The 26,588-nt window shown below is 42.8% G+C and overlaps 1 protein-coding gene across 4 annotated transcripts in view; it reads right to left on the minus strand.

Moving 5' to 3' along the window:
• Window positions 1-26,588, minus strand: part of LOC140480721 (protein adenylyltransferase SelO-like) — a 103,430-nt gene that overhangs the window by 30,885 nt on the left and 45,957 nt on the right. For all 4 annotated transcript variants that reach the window (XM_072575992.1, XM_072575991.1, XM_072575990.1 and 1 more), the window contains 4 exons: window positions 20,537-20,606; window positions 20,327-20,399; window positions 15,170-15,253; window positions 2,950-3,079 (listed from right to left, as the gene is read on the minus strand). In XM_072575992.1, coding sequence (XP_072432093.1) covers window positions 2,950-3,079; window positions 15,170-15,253; window positions 20,327-20,399; window positions 20,537-20,606 — 357 coding nt within the window. The remainder of the gene's footprint in view (window positions 1-2,949; window positions 3,080-15,169; window positions 15,254-20,326; window positions 20,400-20,536; window positions 20,607-26,588) is intronic.

Genomic DNA, 26,588 nt, shown 5'->3' on the forward strand with positions numbered 1-26,588 from the left:
ACATGATCATGTAACATTTAATTTACTTCACAAGAGTTCAGTTAAGAAATCAGTTTACTCAAAATTAGACAAAAATATACTAACTTCCCAAACAAATGTGGCATTTAGGCAAATACTTTCCTGAAGATTCAGTAAGAAGGGTTCCAGGAGTGTGCAGAGAGTTAAATAGAAAGATAAATCACAAGTCAAATGAAAAGCAAATTCCAGACAAAACATTATAACAAAAACAGCTACAAAGAATCTGGATAATTATTTTCAGTAAAACATCCAAATTAATTTTTTGGGAATGCCAGAAGTAAATTAGCAACAAAAGCATATTTTCACTAATCTTTTCATAGAATTCTGGCCTCTTGTACATCCTGAATTTCATTCAATCCACCATTGGCAGCTTGTCTTCTCCTGACTAGGCTTTAAACTCCAGGAATCCTTCCCTAAATTTCACCACCTCTCCCACTTCCTAAAACCTGACTACTTGGCAAACCTTTTACGCTCCTCTCCTCATTTTTTATTATGGTCCAAAGGTCTCTGAAATGACTTACAATGTTTTACAATGATAGTCGACATGGACTGGTTGGACATGAGGGGTCTACTTCCATGCTGTATAGTTCGATGACTCTCTATGACTCTCAGTTATTTTACAACGTTTTAGTTAGTTTTCGCTCAAACTTACTTGATAAATGATTTGGATGAGAATGTACAAGGGATGATTAGTAAGTGTGCTGACAACACAAAATAGGAGGCATTGTGGACAGTGACAAAAATAATCAGAAATTGTCTTGATCAGCTTGAGAAGTGGACCGAGAAATGGCAAATGAATAATATAGATAAGCGTGAGGTCTTGCATTTTGGAAAGTCTAATCAAAGTAGGAGTTTCAAGGTGAATGGTAGGGCCTTAAGGAGTGCAGTGGAACAGAGGGACCTTGGCATTCAGGTGCATGATTCTCTGAAAGTGGAGTCACAGATAGACAGTGCAGTGAAGAAGGCTCTTGGCACATTGGCCTTCATCAGTCATGGCACTTTGTACAAAAGTTGGGGAGCTATGTTGCAGTTGTACAGGACGTTAGTGAGGCCGCACTTGGAGTATTGTGTTCAGCTTTGGTCACTTTGCTGTAGGAAGGATGCTATTAAACTGGAAACAGTGCAGAAGAAACTTACAAGGATGTTGCCAGGACTCAATAGTCTGAGTTATAGAAAGAGTTTGGATAAGCTAGGACTTTTTTTCTTTAGAGCATAGGAGATTGAGGGGATATGTTATAGAAGTGCATAAGATCATGACAGACATGGATAGAGCGAATGCATTCAGTGTTTTTTTCAGGATTGGGGAATCAAGGTCCAGAGGGCATCAATTTAAGGCTAGAGGGGAATGAATAAAAGAGAACATGAGGGGCAACATTTTTACACAGAGGGTGGTTTGCATATGGAATGAGCTGCAGCAGAAGTGGGTTGAAGTGAGTACATTAACAACATTTAAAAAGCATTTGGACAAATGCATGGATAGGAAAGGTTTAGAAGGATATGGGCCAAATGCAGGGAAATGGGGTTCGTGTGGATGGACACTTTGGTCGGCAAGGACCAGTTTGGGCTGATGGGCCTATCTCTGTGCTGTAGGACTCTATTACCCTAAGAGAGCTCTTCTGTAGGAGGATGGTTTGATGGGTTCCAGAGCAGCGGTGATATCTTCAGAGGCAGCGTGGCTACAGAGTCACCAGCCTGTGAAGCATGGAGCAGATGTTTCATTTCTGTATGGAGTGGGCCAGTTTAGCCGAAGTGGGAATCTTGCTTCTGCATGGTGCAGGCTGGAGTTGGCATACAGCAGCAGCAGCATGGCATGGGCTAGAAAGCCTGAAGTGAGACTCTGAGGTCTTGCATTTTGGAAAGTCTAATCAAAGTACGAGTTTCAAGGTGAATGGTAGGGCCTTAAGGAGTGCAGTGGAACAGAGGGACCTTGGCATTCAGGTGCATGATTCTCTGAAAGTGGAGTCACAGATAGACAGTGCAGTGAAGAAGGCTCTTGGCACATGGTGTGGGTTGGTGTAGCCCAGAGCAAGATTCTGGCGGTGGCATCGTGTGGGCTGGTGTAGCCTGGGTGGGACTCTAGCAGTGGAGAAGGAAATGTTAGACTGTCTTTAAGTTATCTTACTTTATTTTCTATTTTAAGGTAATGTGAATGGTGCCTATGCATGGTGACAGTGCACACTTTTCAATACAGTTTATATTGAATACACATGACAATAAATAAATGCTTCAATGATAAATATAAGTTCAGTATAAATATAAATTTAAGAGGTCTAAAAAATCATGAGAGGTATAGGTAAGGTGAATGGCAGGCATCCCTTTCCTAGGATGGGGGAGTTTCAAGACTGGGGGGCATATTTTTAAGGTAAGAGGAGAAAGATTTAAACAAAGACACAAGGGCAATTCTTTTTTACATGGAGAGTGGTTCGTGTGTGGAATGAACTTCCAGAGGAAGTGGTGAATACGCGAACATTTACAACGTTTAAAAGACATTCAGAGAAGTATTTGAATAAGAAATGTTTGGAGGGATACGAACCAAGTGTAGGCAGGTAGGACAAGTTTAATTTTGTATTATATTTGGAATGGACTGGTTGGACCGAAGAGTCCGTTTCCATGCTGTATGAAGCTCTCTATGACTTTTAAGTTATTATTGCTGTTGGATATAATACATGACACAATCTCTTTAGTTTTTAAACTGGGTTGACAATCCATTAAGTTCTTGATTAACCTCACTAATGCTTTAAAACAACAGCATTAAAATTGCTCCGAATTATAATTCCCTTAATTTAGAGGAAATACTTTGGTGCCTCGATTTCAAACAGGAAAATACTGCTCAACTCCTGGTTATTTTATTATGTCTGGGAAAATAAACTAAATCCTATGCTGGATTCATTAGGATGTCAGCTGGCATGGAAGACTATAAGTACTACTCACAACAGCTGTTGCTTAGGGTTCAATAAAGACTTCAGAGCGTTCCGCAGTTTGTCAAGATTATATCTCCCAACATTGGCTTGGTTTCCTATCTTATATCGGCTTTCATCATCAGATGTATTTGGCACAAAATCTGGAAGAGGAAACAGTAGTATTTATTTACATGGCTATTAACAAGAGCATAATTAAACAGAAAAAGATATTTCCCCACCTTTTGACCTCAAGTAAATTTTTAAAAATGTCTCCATGAACTTATACCACAGAATGTGATGAGTTCACTCAAAGAATAGCCTCCCTGGTCTGACTTATAATTTACTCAGATAATGAAACCAAAACTGCACATAATAGCCCAAATGTGGTCTCACAAGGGCTGCACAATTGCAGAAAAATATCCTTGCTGCTGTACTTGAATCCTTTGTTATAAAGGCCAACATACCATTTGCCTTCTTCTTCATCTGCTGCACCTGTTTGCTACTTACTACCATTTGTTTTTGCTACCAAAGTGGATAATCTCACATATATCAATATTATGCTTTATTTGGCATGTATTTGCCCACTCACTCAAAATGTTCAAATCATATAAGGCCATAAGTTCATAGGTAACTTGAACATGAATAGGCCATTCACCCCTTAGGCCTGCTCCACCATTCAATAAGGTCATGGCTGATCCAGCATGCCTTGTGTCGACTTCCCCTTAAACATGGATTTCCCAACTGAGCATTAGAATACACAAGGACTCTGTCCCCCAGCTCTCTGTGACAAGGAGTTCCATAGATTCAGAACCTCTGAGAAAACAAATTCCTCTCCATCTCAGTCTTAAATTGGCACTCCTTTAATAAGCCCCTTAAGAATCCTATATGCTTCAATGAGATCATTGCTCATTCTTCCATACTCTTAGTCAGTATAGCCCCAACCTATTTACCCTCTTAAGACAATCCCTCCATACCAGGGATGATCCTAGTCAACCTTTTCTGAACTACCTCCAACTAAATGATGTCTTTCTTTAAATACAGGAACCAAAACTGTTCATAGTACTTCACATATTATCACACCAGAACCTTTCTTGTTATTCTTTTGTGGGATGTTGTGGTCCCTGGTTGGTCAGTATTTATTGCCTGCCCCTGGTGGCCCTTGAGAAGGAGGTGGTGAACTGCCTTCTTGAACCACTGCAGTCCACCTGCTTTTGGTTGACCCACAATGCCAGTTAGAAGGGAATTTCAGGATTATCACCAAGTGAAATGAAGGAAGGAGGGTATGTGGGCTGCAAGGGAACTGCGAGAGGCAGTGTTCCCATGTATTGGCTGCCTTTGTCCTTCTGGATGGAAGTGGTCTTGGGTTTGGAAGGTACTGTCTGAGGATCTTTTTAGATTAGATTAGATTAGATTACTTACAGTGTGGAAACAGGCCCTTCGGCCCAACAAGTCCACACCGCCCCGTCGAAGCGTAACCCACCCATACCCCTACATCTACATTTACCCCTTACCTAACACTATGGGCAACTTAGCATGGCCAATTCACCTGGCCTGCACATCTTTGGACTGTGGGAGGAAACCGGAGCACCCGGAGGAAACCCACGCAGACACGGGGAGAACGTGCAAACTCCACACAGTCAGTCGCCTGAGGCGGGAATTGAACCCGGGTCTCAGGCGCTGTGAGGCAGCAGTGCTAACCACTGTGCCACCGTGCCGCCCACTTGAAAAATTGATTGTTAAGCCTTTCATCTGTTAGAATACCGTGATAGTTTCACTTAGATTAGATTAGATTACTTACAGTGTGGAAACAGGCCCTTCGGCCCAACAAGTCCACACCGACCCGCAACCCACCCATACCCCCACATTTACCCCTTACCTAACACTACGGGCAACTTAGCACGGCCAATTCACCTGACCTGCACATCTTTGGACTGTGGGAGGAAACCGGAGCACCCGGAGGAAACCCAGGCAGACACGGGGAGAATGTGCAAACTCCACACAGACAGTCACCTGAGGCAGGAATTGAACCCGGGTCTCTGGCGCTGTGAGGCAGCAGTGCTAACCACTGTGCCACCGTGCCGCCTCTTTCCACACTGTAAGGATCTTTGGTAAATTTCTGCAGTGCATCTTGTAGATAGTACTCACTGCTGCTACTTAGCATTGGTGGTGAAGGGAGTGGATGCTTGTGGATGTCGTGACAATCAAGTGGACTGCTTAGTCCTGGATGGTGTCAAGCTTTTTGAGTGTTGTTGGAACTGCACTCATCCAGGCAAGTGGGGAGTATTCCATCACTCCTGATTTGTGCCTTGTATATGATGGACAGGCTTTGGGGAGTCAGGAGGTGATTTACTCACTGCAGTATTTCTAGCCTCTGACCTGCTCTCATAGCCACTGCATTTATGTGGCAAATCCAGTTGAGTTTCTGGTCAATGGTAAGCCGTAGGATGTTGACAGTGGAGAGTTAGTGATGGTAACACCACTGAGTATGAAGAGGTCTTGGTTAGATTTGTTTGTTATTGGTGATGGTCATAGCATGGTATTTGCGTGGTGTGAATGTTACTTGACACTTCCCAGCCCAAGCCTGGATACTGTCTAGATCTTGAACATGGGCTGCTTCAGTGCCTGACGAGTTGTGAATGGCACTGAACACTGTGTAATCATCAGCAAACATCCCTACTGCTGACCTTATGATGAAAGGATGATCATGGATGAAGCAGCTGAAGATGGTTGGGCCAAGGACACTACCCTGAAGAACACCTGCAGAGATGTCCTAGAGCTGAAATGACTGACCTGCTAACAACCAAAATCATCTTCCTATATGCCAGGTATGACTTCAATCAGTGAAGTGTTTGTTCCCTGATACCCATCGATTCAAGTTTTGCTAGGGCTCTTTGAAGCCACACACAGTGGAATGAAGCCTTGATGTCAAGGGCTGTCATTCTCACCTCACCTCTGGAATTCAGCTCTTTTTTCCATGCTTGAACCAAAGCTGTAATAAGGTTAGGAGCGGAGTGGCCTTGGCAGAACCCAAACAGGGCATCACTGATCAGGTGATTGCTGAGCAGGTGCTGTTTGATAGCACTATTAATAACACATTCCATCACTTTACTGATAACTGAGAGTAGACTGATGGGGCAGTAATTGCTGGTTTGTATTTGTCCTGCTTTTTATGTATACAACATTCCTGGCAATTTTCCACATTGTCAGGTAGATGCCAGTGTTGTAAATGTATTGGAAGAATTTGGCTGGAAAGTAGCACGTCCTGGAGCACAAGTCTTCAGTACTATTGCCCGTAGCCTTTGTAATATCCACTGTCTCCAATCATTTCTTGATATCACGTGGAGTGAATTAAATTGGCTGAAGACTGGTTTGTTTAATGCTGGATACCACTGGAGGAGACCGAAATGGATCATCTGCTCAGCATTTCTGGCTGATGATTGCTGCAAAAGTTTCAGCCTTATCTTTTACACAGATGTGCAAGGCACCTCCATCATTGAGGATAGGGTTATTTGTGGAGCCCCCTCCTGCAGTGATTTGTTTAATTGTCCACCATCATTTAAGCTGGATTTGGCAGGACTGGTTTTTTTGAAGAAGTAATGAACAGGATTGATGAAGACAGAGCAGTGGACATGATCAAATGGATGTCATAAGCCTCGTTAGCAAGGAACACAGGGAGAACTAGCCATTTTGATATAGAAGTGGCTCGAAGGTAGAAGACAGCGGCGGAGGGTGGTTTTCAGCCTGGATGCCTGTGATTAGCGTTGTGCCACAAGGATTGGTGCTGGGTCCACTGCTTTTCATCATCTATATAGGTCGTTTGGATGTGAACATAGGAGGTATGGTTAGTAAGTTTGCAGATGACACCAAAATTGGATGTGAAGAGGACAGTGAAGAAGGTTACTTCAGAACAACGGAATCTTGATCAGACGGGCCAATGGGCTGAGGAGTGGCAGATGGGGTTTAATTTAGATAAATGTGAGGTTCTGCATTTTGGAAAGGCAAATTAGGGCAGGACTTATATACTTGATGGTAAGGTCCTGGGAGTGTTGCTGAACAAAGAGACCTTGGAGTGCAGGTTCATAGTTTCTTGAAAGTGGAGTCACAGGTAGACAGAATAGTGAAGAAGGCATTCAATTTCCTTTCCTTTATTGGTTCTTGAATCGAGTATAGGTGTTGGGAGGACATGTTGCGGCTGTACAAGACATTGGTTAGGCCACAATTGGAATACTGTGTGCAATTCTGGTCTCTCTTCTCTACGTAAGTTGTTGTGAATCTTGAAAAGGCTCAAGAAAAATTTACAAGGCTGGAGGGTTTGAGGTACAGGGAGAGGCTGAATAGGCAGGGGCTATTTTTCCTCGAGTGTTGGAGGCTGAGGCGTGACCTTCTAGAGGTTGATAAAATCATGAAGGACATAGATAGGGTAAAGAGACAAGGTCTTTTCCCTGGGTTGGGGGAGTGCAAAACTAGAGAACAAAGATTTAAGGCTTAAGAGGAAAGATTTAAAAGGGATCTAAGTGGCAACTTTTTTATGTAGAGGGTGGCGTGTGCATGGAATCAGCAGCTACAGAAAGTAGTGGAGACTGATACAATTACAACATTTAAAAGGCATCTGGATGGGTATAAGAATAGGAAGGGTTTAGAGCGATATGGGTCAAATGCTGGCAAATGGGACAAGCCTTATTTAGGATATCTGGTTGGCATGGACAAGTTGGACCAAAGGGTCTGTTTCTGTGCTGTACACCTCTATGACTGCAGAGCTTAGGTCTGATCTGTTGGTTGTGGAATCGCTTAGATCTGTCTATCAATTACTGTTTATGCTGTTTGGCATGCAAGTAGTCCTGTTTGGTAGCTTTGTCAGTTTAACACCTCATTTTCAGGTATGCCTGGTGCTGCTGCTGGCATCCACTCCTGCACTTTCCATTGAACCAAGATTGATTGCCTGGCTTGATGGTAATGATTGAGTGGGGGATTGACTGGACCATGAGGTTATTGATTGCGCTGAAGTATGATTTGGCTGCTGTTGGTGGCCCACAGTGCCTCATGGATGCCCAGTCTAGAGTTGCTGGAAGTCTATCCTATATAGCACTTGATGTGGAGGAGTGTTGGACTGGGTGGACAAAGTTGTAAATCTCACAACACCAGGTTTTAGTACAACAGGTTTATTTGGAACACTAGCTTTCAGAACGCTGCTCCTTTATCAAGTAGTTGTGGAGAAGGACCATAAGACACATAATTTATTGTAAAAGGTTACAGTGTCACGCAACTGCAATGATATATTGAACAAACCTAGATTGCTGTTAAGTCTTTCATCTTTTGGAATGGGTTGTAGGTATCGACTCATTAATATGTAAATCTCAGAACTTCTTTTAAGTTACATTCTTGAGATAACTTAAAGTTTTATAAAAAAGTAACATCTCAACTCAGACAATGAATTAAATGTGTGAGGTTAGAGTCTGTCTGTATCCCAATTTTGCGTCAAACTGGTTCTATTTCCAAAGTGGGAATTTACAAAATATTACATGGATTGACTGCCTGCATTGACTGCCTGCAGATTGTGCATTTTTTAAGCAAACTAGAATGCATCTGCAAATACAAATTCACCCCATATATTTATGTGCGTGTGCACGTGTATGTGTGTGTGAGAGAGAGAGAGAGAGAGAGAGAGAGAATATGTGCATATGAGTGTGAGTGCACGTGAGACAGTGTGTGCTTGCATGTGTGCAAACCTGGTAAAATGTGTGTTAACCAAACTTGGCTGTCAGCCTCTGCTTGTTCGGTACCTATGAGGGTGCAAAGTTCGGTACCTAAGAGGATGGCCTCACCTGGGACTTTGGGTCCAGGTCACACTACAGATGACCAAATGACACTATAAACACGCTCTCACATACACACAAGCACACGTACACACACACTCTTACATACTCACACTCTCTCATACACACACATATACACCTCCCACACTCACACCCAAGCACCCACCCTCTCACAGGCTTATACCCCATCACCTTCACACACACTTTACCAAGCTTGCACATATGCAAACACACACTCTCTCACGTGCACTCACACTCGCATGCACACACACACACACACACACACACACACACACATACACGTAAGTCTATGGAGTGAATTATATTTGTAGATACATTCTATTTTGCTCAAAAAATGCACAATCTGCAGGTAGTCAATGCCGGCAGTCAATCCATGTAATATTTTGTAAATTCCACTTTGGAAACAGAACCAGTCTAACGCAAGATTGGCATACAGACAGACTGTAACCTCACACATTTAATTCATTGTCTGAGCTGAGAAATCACCTCTACTTATAAAACCTTAAGTTATCTCGAGAATGTAACAAAAGAAGTTTTGAGATTTACATATTAATGAGCAGATACCTGCAACCCATTCTAAAAGATAGACCATAGAACAGTACAGCACAGAACAGGCCCTTCAGCTCACGATGTTGTGCCGACCATTGATCCTCATGTATGCACCCTCAAATTTCTGTGACCATATGCCTGTCCAGTAGTCTCTTAAATGTCCCCAACGACCTTGCTATCACAACTGCTGCTGGCAACGCATTCCATGCTGTCACACTCTCTGTGTAAAGAACCCGCCTTTGACATCCCCCCTATACCTTCCTCCAGCCAGCTTAAAACTATGACCCCTCGTGTTAGCCATTTCTGCCCTGGGAAATAGTCTCTGGCTATCGACTCTATCTATGCCTCTCATTACCTTGTATACCTCAATTAGGTCCCCTTTCCTCCTCCTTTTCTCCAATGAAAACAGTCCGAGCTCAGTCAACCTCTCTTCATAAGATAAGCCCTCCAATCCAGGCAGCATCCTAGTAAACCTCCTCTGACCCCTCTCCAAAGCATCCACATCTTTCCGATAATAGGGTGACCAGAACTGGATGCAGTATTCCAAGTGCGGTCTAACCTATAGAGCTGCAACAAGATCTCATGACTGTTAAACTCAATTCCCCTGTTAATGAAAGCCAAAACACCATATGCTTTCTTAACAACCCTGTTCACTTGGGTGGCCATTTTAAGGGATCTATGTACCTCCACCCCAAGATCCCTCTGTTCCTCCACACTGCCAAGAATCCTATCCTTAATCCTGTACTCCGCTTTCAAATTCAACCTTCCAAAATGCATCACCTTGCATTTATCCAAGTTGAACTCCATCTGCCACCTCTCAGCCCATCTCTGCATCCTGTCAATGTCCCGCTGCAGCCTACAACAGCCCTCTATACTGTCAACGACACCTCCAACCTTTGTGTCGTCTGCAAACTTGCTGACGCATCCTTCAATCCCCTAATCCAAGTCATTAATAAAAATTACAAACAGTAGAGGCCCAAGGACAGAGCCCTGTGGAACATCACTCACCACTGTCTTCCAGGCAGAATATTTTCCTTCGACTACCACTCGCTGTCTTCTGTTGGCCAGCCAATTCTGTATCCAGACAGCTAAGTTCCCCTGTATCCCATTCCTCCTGACCTTCTGAATGAGCCTACCATGGGGAACCTTATCAAATGCCTTGCTGAAGTCCATATACACCACATCACAGCTCGACCCTCATCAACTTTTCTAGTCACATCCTCAAAGAACTCGATAAGGTTTGTGAGGCATGACCTGCCCCTCACAAAGTCGTGTTGACTGCATTTAATCAAACCATGCTCTTCCAGATGGTCATAAATCCTATCCCTCAGAATCCTTTCTAATACCTTGCAGACGAAAGATGTGAGACTTACTGGTCTGTAATTGCCGGGGATTTCCCTCTTTCCTTTCTTGAACAGAGGAATTACATTTGCCTCTCTCCTGTCCTCAGGTACGACTCCAGTGGAGAGCGAGGATGCAACGATCTTGCAAGTGGTGAAGCAATTGCATTTCTCATTTCCCAAAGCGGCCGAGGACAAATCTGTTCCGGGCCTGGCGACTTGTCAATCTTAATGTTTGACAAAATTTTCAGCACATCAACCTCCTCTATCTCTATCCATTCCAGCATGAACACCTGCTCTTCAAAGGTTTCATTCACTACAAAGTTCGTTCCTTTCGTAAAGACAGAAGCAAAAAACTCGTTTAGGGCTTCCCCTACCTCCCCAGACTCCACAGACAAATTCCCTATGCTGTCCCTGATCGGCCCTACTCTTTCTTTGACCATTCTCTTATTCCTCACATAAGTGTAAAATGCCTTTGTGTTCTCCCTAATCCGTTCTGGCAAGCCTTTCTCGTGCCCCCTCCTGGCTCTCCTCAGACCATTTTTGAGCTCCTTCCTCACCTGCCTGTAATCCTCCAGAGCTGAGCTTGACCCTAGCTTCCTCTACCTTATGTAAGCTACCTTCTTCCTTTTGACGAGAAGCTCCACAAGGTTCCTTTATCTTACCCCTTCTTGCCTGTCTCAGAGGGACATATTTATTCATCACTCGCAACAACTGTTCCTTAAACAGTCTCCACATGTCTATAGTGCCTTTACCATGGAACAATTGCCCCTAGTCCATGCTTCCTAACTCATGTCTAATCGCATCATAATTTCCTCTTCCCCAATTAAATATCCTCCCATTTTGCCTAATTCTCTCCTTCTCCATAGCTGTGTAGAATGTGAGGCAGTTGTGGTCACTATCACCAAAATACTCTCCCATCACAAGATCTGATACCTGCCCCAGCTCGTTTCCGAGCACCAAGTCTAGAATGGCCCCTCCCCCCGTCGGCGTGTCAATGTACTGAGTTAGGAAACCCTCCTGAACACACCTTACAAAAACAGCTCCATTCAAATCTTCTGCTTGAAGGAGGTTCCAATCAATATTGTGAAAGTTAAAGTCACCCATTACAACTACCCTACTACATCCACACTTTTCCAAAATCTGCCGACCTATGCTTTTTTCAATCTCCCTGCTGCTATTGGGGGCCTGTAGTAAACCCCTAACGAGGTGACTGCTCCCTTGCTGTTCCTAATTTCCACCCATACTGACTCGGTAGGCAGATCTTCCTTGACAATGGAAGCTTCTGTAGCTGTGATACCCTCGCTGATTAGTAGTATTACACTCCATCCTCTTTTTCCCCCCTCCCTATTCTTTTTAAATGCTCTAAACCCTGGAACATCCAGCAACCATTCCTGCCCCTGAGAAACCCATGTTATGGCCACAACATCATAGCACCAGGTACTGATCCATGCTCTTAGTTCATCACTTTTATTCCTGATACTCCTTGCGTTAAAGCAAACACACTTTAACTGATCTCTTGGTTCCTTACCAGGAAAATCCTTCCCACTAGCTGGTCTACCTCTTGCTATTGCCTCATCTGCATCAGCTCTCACCTCCGGTATACAGCTCAGGTTCGCACCCCCCTGCCATACTAGTTTAAACCCTCTCGAACTACATTGGTCCCCTTCCAGTTCAGATGCAACCCATTCTTCTTGTACAGGTCCCACCTCCCCAGAAGACATCCCAATTATCTACATATCTGAAGCCCTCCCTCCTACACCAGCTGCGCAGCCACGTGTTAAGCTGTGCCTGCTCCCTGTTCCTCGCCTCGCAATCTCATGGCACCGGTGGTAAACTAGAGAACACTACTCTGTTCGTCCTGCTTTGCAGCTTCCATTCTAACTCCCTCAAATCACTTTTTATATCCTCAATCCTTTTTCTGGCTAGATCATTCGTGCCAGTATATAACACAATTTCTGGATGTTTGCCCTCCCCTTTTAGAACCTTATGCACCCAATCGGAGACGTCCCAGACCCTGGCACCAGGGAGGCAACATATCTTCCAGGAATCCTGATCCTGACCACAAAATCTCCTGTCGACTCCCCTAACTATCGAGTCCCCTACCACGAGTACTTTTCTATTCTGCCCCTTCCCTTCTTTGCCACAGTGTCAGGCTCAGTGCCAGAGAACTGACTACTATGGCTTTCCTCTGGTAGGTCATCCTCCCCAGAAGTATCCAAAACAGAATACCTATTGCTGAGGGGAATGTCCACAGGGGACCTCTGCACTGTCTGTCCCCTTTCCTCCCCCTAACTGTAACCCATCTATCCTTGTCCTGAGCCTTAGGAGTGACCAACTCCCGGTAACTCCTCTCAATTACCCCCTCAGCCTCTCGAATGATCCGTAGTTCATCCAGCTCCAGCTCCAATTCCCTAACAACAGTCTAGCTTTGTTCAATATATCACTTTAGCTGCATGACTGCAGTAATCTTTTGCTATAAATTCTGTGTCTTATGGTCCTTCTCCACAATTACCTGATGAAGCGTCAGTGCTCTGAAAGCTAGTGCTTCCAAATAAACCAGTTGTATGAGGATGGCCTCAACCAGGACCTTGGGTTTATGTCACATAACAGTTGACCTCACCATATTATCCTGGTGTTGTGAGATTTTTAACTTTATCCATTTAGCACTGTGATATTTCCTCACGACATACTAGAGGTTATTCACAATGTAAAGACTAGACTTTGTCTTCACAAAGACTGTACAGTGGTCGCTCTTACCGATACTGTCACGGAAATGCAGCCAGCAGAGTAGTAAAGGATGAGGTCAAGTATATATTTCCCTTTTGTTGGTTCCCTCACCATCTGCTGCAGATCAAGTCTACACAAAACCAGGTCGACTATCCCTGATCAGTCCTTGCCTTTCCAAATGTATGCAAATCCTGTCCCTCAGAAATCCCTCCAACAATTTACCCACCACTGACATAAGGCTCACTAGTCTATATTTATTAAACTCATTACTCATTACCAGATCCAAGATAGCCTGCTCCCTGAATTAGCTCAATGACACAGAACACTAGGAAACTATCCCTAATGCACTCTATGAATTTGTTGTTGTATCTAACCTTTCCAATTTGATTAACCCAATGAACATGAAAATTAATGTCACCCATAATTATTGCTTTATTCTTCTTACATGCTCCTATTATTAATGATTTATAGCCATTCCCACAGAATAGCTATTATTTGGGGGCCTGTATGCTACTCCTATTTATGTCTTCTTTCCTTTGCACCTTTTTTAATCTTCACCCAAATTGATTCTGCATCATCTGAACATAAATCACTCTCACAACTGTCCTCTTTTCATTTCTTATTAACCAAGCTCCCCCACCACCTTATCCGTCTCTTCTAAACCTGGAAGGGTTTAGTTGGAGCTGGACCAAATGTTAGCAAATGTAACTAGGTTAATTTAGGCCAGCATGGACGAACTGGACTTGAGGGTCTGTTTTCGAGTTGTACGTCTCTATAACCCTAAGTGCTCTGCTTTTAAATCTTTCATGATGGATTCCATCATTTTCCCTACTACCAATATCCATAATTCCCCGTTTTCTCTCTACCTCCTTTTTTCAAATAGTGGGGTTATATTAGCTATCCTCCAATTCATTGTAACTGTTCCAAAGTCTATACAACCTTGAAAGATAACCACCAACGTATCCAGTATTTCTTAATAATCACTTCCTTAAGAACTCTGGGATGTAGATTATTACTAGACCCCCATGCTCCCCAACATTTTTGTGACACTATTTTTGTCTTCCGTTGTGAAGACAAAACCAAATATGTATTCAATTAATTTGTCATCTCTTTGTCCCCCAATATAACTTCCTCTGTTTCTGATAGTAAGGACCTACATTTGTCATCATTAAGCTTTTTCATACCTGTATAAGCTTTTACAATCGATTTGTATGTTCCTCGCAAGCTTATCTCATTAGCATTCAAAATATTAACTGTTTCTCTCCATTGGTCCTGCCAGACACTCTGAGTTTTTTTACAGCATTAACTGTTTTTATTTCAGCATTCCACTATATACCTAAGTGATTATCTGACATGCTTGGTTAAGACAGTGAGTATCAGGTAACATAACTAGTAAACTGAGGAGGGTCTGTGGTTACAGACGGACTGGGGAGGAAGAACACCACACCTTATGCTAACTTTGTACATAACCAATATGATAACAAGCACAATATCTAGAACTGATGAACATTGGAAAAAAATCATAAATGAAAATCCCAGATAATTTTCTCCTTTTTAGTTTAACACTGCAAGACACATTGTAATGCCTTCACTGCTCTACAGCCAAGATGAACATCATTTTTAAATAATATAAAATATGGAAATATACAACAGTATATTTCGCAAGACAACTCACTTGCAACTTTTTTAGTATAAATCAGCTATATGTGATGTCCTAAGGTTGACACGGGTCAATATGTTGCACTGTATTTTTGAGTGCAGTTGTAATAAATGCTTTGAAAAGAAGAAAGGAACTTACTTGGATCATAGAAATCCATAAAGCCAAAAGGACCATAATCTAATGTTATAGAGAGTACACTGAAGTTATCTGTATTACACACACCTGAAATAGAGAAAACAGAAAATGCTAGTTAACAGAAATAAATGGAAAAAGGAAAAAGAAGAGCATGTTGTAAGACAGACCCTCGAGGAGAGATGTCATACCAGTGGGCCTCAAGCTTACAATAGCCCTCAATTTCTACACAAGTAGTGGTTTCCAAAGTCGACAGGCAATATATGTGACATCCAAAGGTGACTATAAATAGTGTATAAAGGAGGTGATTGATGGCATATTTAGTCGTTCCAACTACTTTGTAGCTTTACCACAGAAAATGACAGTCAGGCAGAAACATCATCTGGTGCGTTCTGTGTCATTGTTCGGTTTCCTTACACATAAGACGTCATCTTTTGCAATTCACGATCATCAAAGCTCACAGTGAACATCCTGCTACATTTGTAAATTGTACCTATTTTGCTAATCAACCTGTTCAGAGATGTTATTACAACAGCAGTTTTAAAAGGAAGAAGAGCAAACAAAGGAAGCACATGGTGAGGATAGTGCAGGAGAGAGAGAGAGAGAGAAAGAACCTGCCTTTGCTGTTTGATTTCATGCATCGCTGGACATCGAAGTGCATTTGGGAAAATTAACAAACAGTGAAATTCACAAGTAATCTTGGAGGAACTGTTGGGCAAAGTTCACAGCACAGAATCAGATAAGTTATTTGTTGTTTTAAGTCTGTCCAAGAGAAAGGCTGCAGTAGTGAGTATAGTGGATTCTTTCTTGATTATATGTTTTTGGAGATAAGTCTCTTGATTAAACTTAACATATAAGCCATGGCTATTAATTTAATCTGGGGCAGTGTTTGTAGAGGAATAAGGTGGTGTTACTTTCTGGGTCTGTAGATTGTGAAGGAGCAAAAATGGCCTTTGCAGTGATATGTACTTCTTGTCAGATGTGGGAGTTTAAAGAAAGTTTAAGGGTTACTGCGGATTATATCTGCCATAAATGCTGTTGGATGCGAATCTTATCAGATCGAGTGGAGCGGTTGGAGAGACAGATAGAAGCATTGAGGAATTTGCAACAGCAACAGTATGTGATGGATGGCAGTTATAGGAAGGGGGGAAGTCTCAGATACAGTCACATAGAGGCGTTAACTCCAGGAAGGGTGAGAGAGGTCGGCACCTAGGGCAGGAGTCTTTTGTGAATATGCCCATTTCAAACAGGTATGCTGTTTTGGAAAATGTAGGGGGTGATGGAATCTCGGGGAACATTGCACAAAAAGCCAAGTTTCTGATACTGAGACTGGCTCTATGCAACGAAGGATATGCCGGCTTCCAAGAGATCAATTGTGTTAGGGGATTCTGTAGTCAGAGCTGCAGACAGACGTTTCTGTGGCCAGCAGAGAAAAAGCAGAATGGTGTGTTGTTTCCCTGGTGCCAGGATCAAGGATGTCTCAGAGAGGGTGCAGAATGTTCTCACGGGGGAGAGAAGCCAGCAGGAGGTCATTGTCCACATTGGAACCAATGATATAGGAAGGGAAAAGGTTGAGATTCTGAAGGGAGATTACATACAGTTAGGCAGAAATTTAAAAAGGAGGTCTTCAAGGGTAGTAATATCTGGATTATTCCCAGTGCTAAGAGCTAGTGAGGGCAGGAATAGGAGGATAGAGCAGATGAATGCATGGCTGAGGAGCTGGTGTATGGGAAAGAATTCACATTTTTGGATCATTGGAATCTCTTTTGGGGTAGAAGTGACCTGTACAAGGAGGACAGATTGCACCTAAATTGGAAGGGGACTAAAATACTGGCAGGGAAATTTGCTAGAACTGCTTGGGAGGATTTAAACTAGTCAAGTGGGGGGGGTGGGACGCAGGGAGATAGTGAGGAAAGAGATCGATCTGAGACGGGTACAGCTGAGAACAGAAATGAGTCAAGCGGTCAGAGCTGGCAGGGACAAGGTAGGACTAATAAATTAAACTGCATTTATTTCAATGCAAGGGGCCTAACAGGGAAGGCAGATGAACTCAGGGCATGGTTAGGAACATGGGACTGGGATATCATAGCAATTACGGAAACATGGCTCAGGGATGAGCAGGACTGGCTGCTTAATGTTCCAGGATACAAATGCTACAGGAAGGATAGAAAGGGAGGCAAGAGAGGAGGGGGAATGGTATTTTTGATAAGGGATAGCATTACAGCTGTGCTGAGGGAGGATATTCCAGGAAATACATCCAGGGACGTTGTTTGGGTGGAACTGAGAAATAAAAAAGGGATGATTACCTTATTGGGATTGTATTATAGACCCCCCAGTAGTCAGAGGGAAATTGAGAAACAAACTTGGAAGGAGATCTCAGCTATCTGTAAGAATAATAGGGTAGTTATGGTAGGGAATTTTAACTTTCCAAACATCGACTGGGGCTGCCATAGTGTTAAAGGTTTAGAGGGAAAGGAATTTCTTAAGTGTGTACAAGGCAATTTTCTGATTCAGTATGTGGATGTACCTACTAGAAAAGGTGCAAAACTTGACCTACTCTTGGGATATAAGGCTGGGCAGGTGACTGAGGTGTCAGTGGGGGAGCACTTTGGGACCAGCGACTATAATTCTATTCGTTTTAAAATAGTGATGGAAAAGGATAGACCAGATCTAAAAGTTGAAGTTCTAAATTGGAGAAAGGCCAATTTTGACGGTAGTAGGCAAGAACTTTCGAAAGCTGATTGGAGGCAGATGTTCACAGCTAAAGGGACGGCTGGAAAATGGGAAGCCTTCAGAAATGAGATAACGAGAATCCAGAGAATGTCAGGGTGAAAGGGAAGGCTGGTAGGTATAGGGAATGCTGGATGAGTAAAGAAATTGAGGGTTTGGTTAAGAAAAAGAAGGAAGAATATGTCAGGTATAGACAGGACAGATCGAGTGAATCCTTAGAAGAGTATAAAGGAAGTAGGAGTATACTTAAGGGGGAAATCAGGAGGGCAAAACAGGGACATGAGATAGCTTTGCCAAATAGAATTAAGGAGAATCCAAAGGGTTTTTACAAATATGTTAAGGACAAAAGGGTAACTAGGGAGAGAATAGGACCCCTCAAAGATCAGCAAGGCGGCCTTTGAGTGGAGCCACAGAAAATGGGGGAGATACTAAATGAATATTTTGCATCAGTATTTACTGTGGAAAAGGATATGGAAGATATAGACTGTAGGGAAATAGATGGTGACATCTTGCAAAATGTCCAGATTACAGATGAGGAGGTGATGGATGTCTTGAAACGCATAAAAGTGGATACATCCCCAGGACCTGATCAGGTGTACCCGAGAACTCTGTGGGAAGCTAGAGAAGTGATTGCTGGGCCTCTTGCTGAGATATTTGTATCATCGATAGTCACAGGTGAGGTGCCGGAAGACTGGAGGTTGGCAAATGTGGTGCCACTGTTTAAGAAGGGTGGTAATCGTGAGAAATCATGTCTCACAAACTTGATTGAGGTTTTTGAAGAAGTAACAAAGAAGATTGATGAGGGCAGAGCAGTAGATGTGATCTATATGGACTTCAGTAAGGTGTTCGACAAGGTTCCCCATGGGAGACTGATTAGCAAGGTTAGATCTCATGGAATACAGGGAGAACTAGCCATTTGGATACAGAACTGACTCAAAGGTAGAAGACAGAGGGTGGTGGTGGAGGGTAGTTTTTCAGACTGGAGGCCTGTGACCAGTGGAGTGCCACAAGGATCGGTGCTGGGCCCTTTACTTTTTGTCATTTACATAAATGATTTGGATACGAGCATAAGAGGTACAGTTAGTAAGTTTGCAGAAGACATGAAAATTCGATGTGTAGTGGACAGCGAAGAGGGTTACCTCAGCTTACAACAGGATCTGGACCAGATGGGCCAATGGGCTGAGAAGTGGCAGATGGAGTTTAATTCAGATAACTGTGAGGTGCTGCATTTTTGGAAAGCAAATCTTAGCAGGAATTATACACTTAATGGTCGGGTCCTAGGGAGTGTTGCTGAACAAAGAGACCTTGGAGTGCAGGTTCATAGTTCCTTGAAAGTGGAGTCACAGGTAGATAGGATAGTGAAGAAGGCATTTGGTATGCTTTCCTTTATTGGTCAGAGTATTGAATATAGGAGTTGGGAGGTCATGTTGCAGCTGTACAGGACATTGGTCAGGCCACTGTTGAAATATTGTGTGCAATTCTGGTCTCCTTCCTATTGGAAAGATATTGTGAAACTGAAAATGGTTCAGAAAAGATTTACAAGAATGTTGCCAGGGTTGGAGGATCTGAGCTACAGGGTGAGGCTGAACAGGCTAGGGCTGTTTTCCCTGGAGCGTCGGAAGCTGAGGGGTGATCTTATAGAGGTTTTCAAAATTATGAGGGGCATGGATAGGATAAATAGACAAAGTCTTCTCCCTGGGATTGGGGAGTCCAGAACTAGAGGGCATAGATTTAGGGTGAGAGGGGAAAGATATAAAAGAGACCTAAGGGGCAACCTTTTCAGCCAGAGCTGCCAGAGGATGTGGTGGAGGCTGGTACAATTGCAACATTTAAGAGGCACTTGGATGGGTATATGAACAGCAAGGGTTTGGAAGGATATGGGCCAGGTGCTGGCAGGTGGGATTAGATTGGGTTGGGATATCTGGTCGGCATGGACGGGTTGGACTGAAGGGTCTGTTTCCATGCTGTACATCTCTATGACTGTATGACCTCTAGGGCAGATGGGAGATCCTGGGTTCAAATCCCACTTAATTGAAGTCCTGATAAAAGTCTGCCCATTAGATATTTGTGTGTTAATTTGGTATGAATTGGCATGGTGATTCAGTGGTTAGCACTGCTGCCTCACAGTGACAGGGACCCGGGTTTGAGTCCAACCTCAGGCACCTGTCTGTGTGGAATGTGCACATTCTCCCCGTGTCTGTGTGGGTTTCCTCCTATAATCCAAAGATGTGCAGGTCAGGTGAATTGGCTGTGCTAAATTGCCCATTGCGTTATGTGCGTTACTCAGGGGTAAATATAGGATTGCGGAATGGGTCTGGGTGGGTTGCTCTTTGGAGGGTCGGTGTGCACTTGTTGGGCTGAACGGCCGTTTCCATATTGTAGGGAATCTAATTATCTAAGTTAATTGCCTTGAGCAAAGTATCAATATCATACCATGTGCAAATCCCACTGACATCCATTGTGCGATGAGGTATGAAGTATCAGTCACAACTTGAGAGAAAAATTCCTGCAATAACAAAATGCTAACTCGGTTAAAATTGTTGCTAATTTTCTCAAAAGAGAAAACATGACATTTTGGTTAACGGTACACAAATAATACAAATTCTAATATCATATACTTAAAACATTTATCTTAAAACTTACCAGATACCTATTTGAGCTGGTTACATTTATCAAAGGAAAATGTAGTTTTATAATGAAATCCACCAGTTTCCTGAGGGAAAAAAAAACAAATGGTACACAAATGAAAGTTCTGATAAAGCACATACACAAATAAAAACACAACCTTTACCACATAGAAGGACAAGAGTAACAAAACCATGGGGACACCATCACATGCATGTTCCCCTTCAAGCCACAGACCTGACTTGGAACTATATCAGCATTCTTTCCATATCACTACTCAAGATCCTGCAACTCATTCCCTAACAGCATTGTGAGTGAACCTACACTCCAAGGATGATGTAGTTCAAAAAGGCAGCTCACCATCACCTTCTTAAAGACAATTAGAGACGAGCATGATATGCTATTTCACATATGCCTACTTCCCAAGGATGTGAAGTGTTTACATGCAGGCAAACAAGTGGGCATGATTTGGACCTTGTTGCCTAATAAGATGGAAACAGATTCACTAGTACATTCAAAAGGAAATTAGATAACTACTTGAAGAATAAACATCTTGCAGAGATATGTTTGAACAACCAAGGAATGAAACCAACTGGATCACTCTTTGAAAAATCAGTGCAGATTCAACGGGGAAGTAACTTCTTGTACTACTGTATTATTAAATGATACAATGAAGTAATTCATAGTTCAGTTATAAAAACATAAGGAAAGCAACGTCAGACATCATCATCTCAGAGCAATAGCCATATGTACTCCATGATCACAGACATTGGTCTCTGACATATGCCAGCCTCTTAGAAGCCCCATTGCAAATCCTCAAACCACTAACAGCACTCTTCTGCACTTCAGTGCTGCACCAGCAACTCATATTTATTGCTGCCGCAAGAACACTCTGCGCAATGGGGCATATATTCAGCTCATGGACTGGACCAGGTTGCATGTCTGGCCTGTTCATTTGCTGTCATAGTGCTCACTCATGCTGAGCCTACCCAGATGCTCACAGCATCCCTGTCTTGCATTGATTGGCCTTGAGGTTTTGCACTTTGCCAGCTCAACCAGATAGAACAGGCTCACAATACTACTGCACTGCTGAGAAATCTTGTGCAGATACACACCAGGAAGCTGGAGGCAAGTGACAGTAGGTGGGGGAGCATGAGCCTTGGTAGGGAATGAGTACAGTAGCAGAAACAGTGCGAAATATGGGAAAGAAGATTGTGCCATTTATGCTGGTACATTTCTTCGCACATTGCTGTGCATTCTTCCAGATGGCTTTATCTACTTTAACCTTGGTAGGGCAATCTGGGAACAGAAAAGTGTGGCAAACTGGAAGGGGGAGTTGAAGTGGTCGGCCACTTGAGTAGGGTTGTTTGGTGTGTGTGTCCCAGAGATGTTTCCTAAAACGTTCCTCGAGTTGGTGTCCTACCTCCCTAATGCCACATCAAGAGCAATAGACACAGTCGATGAGGTGTTTGGATGTGCAGGAAAATCTCTGCCGCATGTGGAACGTTCCTTTGGGGCCTTGGACGGAAGTGAAGGGAGAGGTGTGGGCACAGGTTTTACATCTCTTGCAGCCGCAAGGGAAAGTGCCAGGTGTTGAGGGTGAGTTGGTGAGGGGTGTGGACCTAATGAGGGAGTTGTGGAGGGAATGGTCTGTGTGGAATACCGATAGGGGTAAGGAGGGAAATATATCTCTGGTGGTGGGGCCTGATTGTAGGTGGTGGAAATGGCGGAGGCTAATGCGCTGTATCTGGAGATTAGTGGGATGGAAGATGAGGACCAGGGGGTTCTACCCTTGTTGTGGTTGGAGAGGTGGGGGTTCAAGGGTGGATGAAGGGAAGTGGAGGAGATGCGCTGGAGAGTATTGTTGATATTGCCGACCACTTCAACTGCCCCTCCCACTCCACCAAGTACATGCAAGTCCTGAGCCTCCTCCACTGTCAAATCCAAGACACCCGATGCCTGGAGGAAGAATGCCTCATCTTCCGCCTTGGGACCCTCCAATCACACAGCATCAACACTGACTTCGCCAGTTTCCTTATCACCCTCCCCCCACCTCATCCCAGATCGAACCCTCCAACTCAGCATCGCCCTCTTGAACTGTCCTACCTATCCATCTTCCTTCCCACCTATCCGCTCCACCCTCCTCTCCGACCTATCACCATCATATCCCATCTGCATCTACCTATCGCCTTTCCAGCTGCCTCACCTCTACTCCCATACCCACCCTCCTATTCATCTCTCAGACCCCTTCATGCCCACATTCCTGACGAAGGGTGTATGCCCAAAACGTCGACTCTCCTGCTCCTCAGATGCTGCCTGACCTGCTACACTTTTCCAATGCCACACTTTTTGACTCTGATCACCAGAATCTGTAGTCCTCACTTTCTACCAATCTTGGAGCAGGCTGGCATGGTCTGGTGTTATGACCTCCTCTGCTGGTATAGGGCAAGACTGGCTGAAGTTTCCAGGCATTGCTGAGCCCATTAGTTAAAGGGAGGCAAAGACAGTTGAATCCAAAAAAAATGCCTTTCCACTTATCTGCTGGATTCATTATACCTCTGCTTCAACAAATTCCCAAGATTTGAAGTGTATGGGATGTCAAATCTCCCATGCAATCTTATCTTCACAAGTTCGCCTTGAGTCCACCAAAGTCTCTAATCTTCACAACCTCAGGGCCTAATGTCAGAATCGATACCTTGATCACTCCCTGATCTGGCTGTCCCAGCTTTTCTAGTTCTAAACTTCAACTGTCCTTCTCCTGTGCCAGTTAATTCCCCAATGTGGCCAAGTGTTGAAGGCATGCCCACCTTATATCCTTTTAACTTGAAATAAAAACAAAATGTGTTGAAAACTCAATAGGTCTGGTAAGATCTGTAGAGAGAGAACAGAGCTAAAGTTTCGAGTTCAGAATCTTCTTTGGAACTAGACACATGCTGGATTTGAAATGTTATTTCTGTTTCTTTTTCCACAGATGCTGCCAGACCTGCTGAGTTTCTTTAACATTGTTTTGTTTTGTATTTCCAGCATCTGCCTTATTATGCTTTTATTTAAGCCTCTTACCCCGACTGCCTAGAAATGGAAAACAGGCAAAAGAAATGTTTGTCTGGTCCTTCCAGTAAATATAGCAGGGCCTTCGAGAAACTAATTCTTTCCGATTTTTAATCCTGAAATCAGTTTCATGGTCTCCCTATGCTCACTTCAAGCAGATCAGATATCCTAAACGAATCTAGTCCCATTTGCTAGCATTTGGCCCATATCACTCTAAACCCTTCCTATCATATACCTTTTTACCAGATGCCTTTTAAATATTGCAATTGTCCCAGCCTTCACCACTACATCTAGCAGCTCAATGTCATCAATATTCAGCTCAATGTCTTCAAGGATAGGTTTGATAATAAAACATGTTACATTTCATGCAACTGCTTAGCAAGAGCAGGAACAATAGCAGGAAGGACAGGGGAAATGGTGTAGCAATGCCTGTAGTTGAAACACTTGTTTCATGGTGGCACTGTCTCTGAGTTTTTTTTAAGTCGTCCAGACCTTTCTGGCTTTCAAAAAGCCACCTTTTCATGACTGCCAAATTGCCTTAACAATACCACTCCCATGCCCCACGTGTTGCATGCAGTAAACATTCATCCTGCCTCCATTAATTACTTGTTTATGAATACTTTCTTTTACTTACAAGAAAATTGAAGGACACTGAATGGAAGCATCTGCTGGTTACTCATTTTCAATAAGAGTGGTCTCATATACATAATGAGGTAGCGACGATACAGCTGTGAGCGTTTTCTTTAAAAACAATGGGGCATCTTGGTATTTCTAGCTTCCGATAGGATTGGTTTTCAATAGATTTCCAGTTTATTGCAAAACCTCCTGAAAATAACCAAGTTAAACTAAACTAAACTAAAATTTATTCTTCAGACTTATTATACCACCCTGTCCAATCTGGACTCAAGAAATCCGCATTGTGCAAAAGTATGCAGAGACCTGATTTCTGATCCTATTCCCACCTTGTATGGTGAACAAGCGCATGTTAGGTTTTAGGAACAACAAAAAGGATATTTCTTTAAAAACTACCAAAGCTTTAGAATATATCATTGTCCCTCAGCTGTGAGTCTAATTCTGATTCAATTATTTGGTTCAGTTTCTTGTTAAAAGTAAAAGTTGTGCAAGTAAACTACGAAAGTATGTAGACTTAAGATGGGTAATTTTCTTTGGGCTTGCATTGTAAATCAAGTCTTTCATACCAACATTAATTTTAAGACATTACCCAAGATTTCATTTTACTATCTAACTGCAAAATCTATTCATCTGTACCAAGGAAGCATTGTGAGGCAAATTCTCTCATTCATTTGTATAACTAATGGACAGATATGTGCTGCATTTTGGAAGGCATTTCAGGCAGGACTTATACAGGACTTAAATAGTAAGGCCCACCGAAGTGGTGCTGAAAAAAGAGACCTTGGATTGCAGGTTCATAATTCCTTGAAAGTGGAGTCACAGGTAGATAGAAGAGTAAAGAAGGCATTTTGGTAAGCATACCTTTATTGGTCAGTGCATTGAGTATACGTATTGGGAGGTCATATTGTGGCTGTTTAGGAGCTTGGTTAGGCCACTTTTGGTATATTGTATGCAATTCTGGTCTCCCTGCTATAGGAAGGATGTTGTGATAGTAGTATTAAATCCAAAGAGAAGTCATATAATGTTGTTAGAAAAAGTAGCAAGCCTGAGGCTTGGGAGCATTTAGGAAGGTTGCAAATAGTAAGGATGTTGTGAAATTTGAAAAGGTTCAGAAAAGGTTTACAAGTATGTTGCCAGTATTGGAGGGTTTGAGCTATAGGGAGAGGCTGAATAGACTGGGGCTATTTTCCCTGAATGTCGGAGGCCGAGGGGGTGACCTTATAAAGGTTTATAAAATCATGAGGGGCATGGATAGGGAAAAATAGACAGGGTCTTTTACTTGGGTTGGGGGGAGATCAAAACTAGAGGACATAGGTTTAAGGTGAGGGGGGAAAGATTTAAAAGGGAGCTAAAGGGCAACTTTTTCATGCAGAGGGTGGTGCGTGTATGGAATGAGCTGTCAGAGGAAGTGGTGAAGGCTGGGACAATTACAATATCTAAAAGGCATCTGGTAAAAGGTATATGATAGGAAGGGTTTAGAGTGATATGGGCCAAATGCTAGCAAATGGGACTAGATTAGTTTAGGATATCTGGTCGACATGGATGAGTGGGACAGAAGGGTTTGTGTCTGTCCTTTATATCTCTATGATCCTATAACAGCAGAGAACCAATCAGATTCTCATTAAGAGTCAACCATATTGCTGTGAGTTGTGAATAGCCCAGAACAGATAAGGATGACAGATTTCATTTCCTAAAAGACATTAACGAATCATAATGATTTTTAAAACAATCGACGATCGTTTCATAATCACCATTATTGAGTTTACAAACTTTCAAATTCAGACTTAACTGAATTTAAATTCCACCAGTTTCCATAATGTAATTTGAACCCATGTCCCAAGAGCTTTTCCTGGACACCTGGATTACTAGCACAATATTACCAATATGCCATCATCTCTCCGTGAACTAGATGAGTTTACTGTAATCAATAACATTGCATGGCACCTGTTGGGGTTACCCATGTGTGAAGAGAATTGTTAGTTGAGGCAGCGGTTTCCAGTCAGAATTGTAGGCTCATGCTCATGGTGATCAGAAAATATAAAGAAGTGACTTACTTCTTAGTGGGAAAGAGAAAGCTTGTTCTTTAATAAAGTGTAGAAGGAAAAGTCTGATCCCACCATAATCAAAGACTTTTAGGTGATTGCCATTACATATTATACATGTCAGTATACTGAAATTATAAGTGCAACTAATAAACAACTTTAACAAATTTGCTGAATTCGGTCAGAAGTCACATGACACCAGATTACAGTCCAACAGATTTATTTGAAATCACAAGCTTTTGAAGCACTGCTCCTTTGTTTGGCAATAACTTGGTTTCATGCGACTTCTGACCTTCTCCACACCAGTCTAAAACCAACACTTCCACATCTTAGTTGAATTCCTTTAC

Source organism: Chiloscyllium punctatum, chromosome 8, assembly GCF_047496795.1.
Source record: "Chiloscyllium punctatum isolate Juve2018m chromosome 8, sChiPun1.3, whole genome shotgun sequence".
Taxonomy (NCBI): domain Eukaryota; kingdom Metazoa; phylum Chordata; class Chondrichthyes; order Orectolobiformes; family Hemiscylliidae; genus Chiloscyllium; species Chiloscyllium punctatum.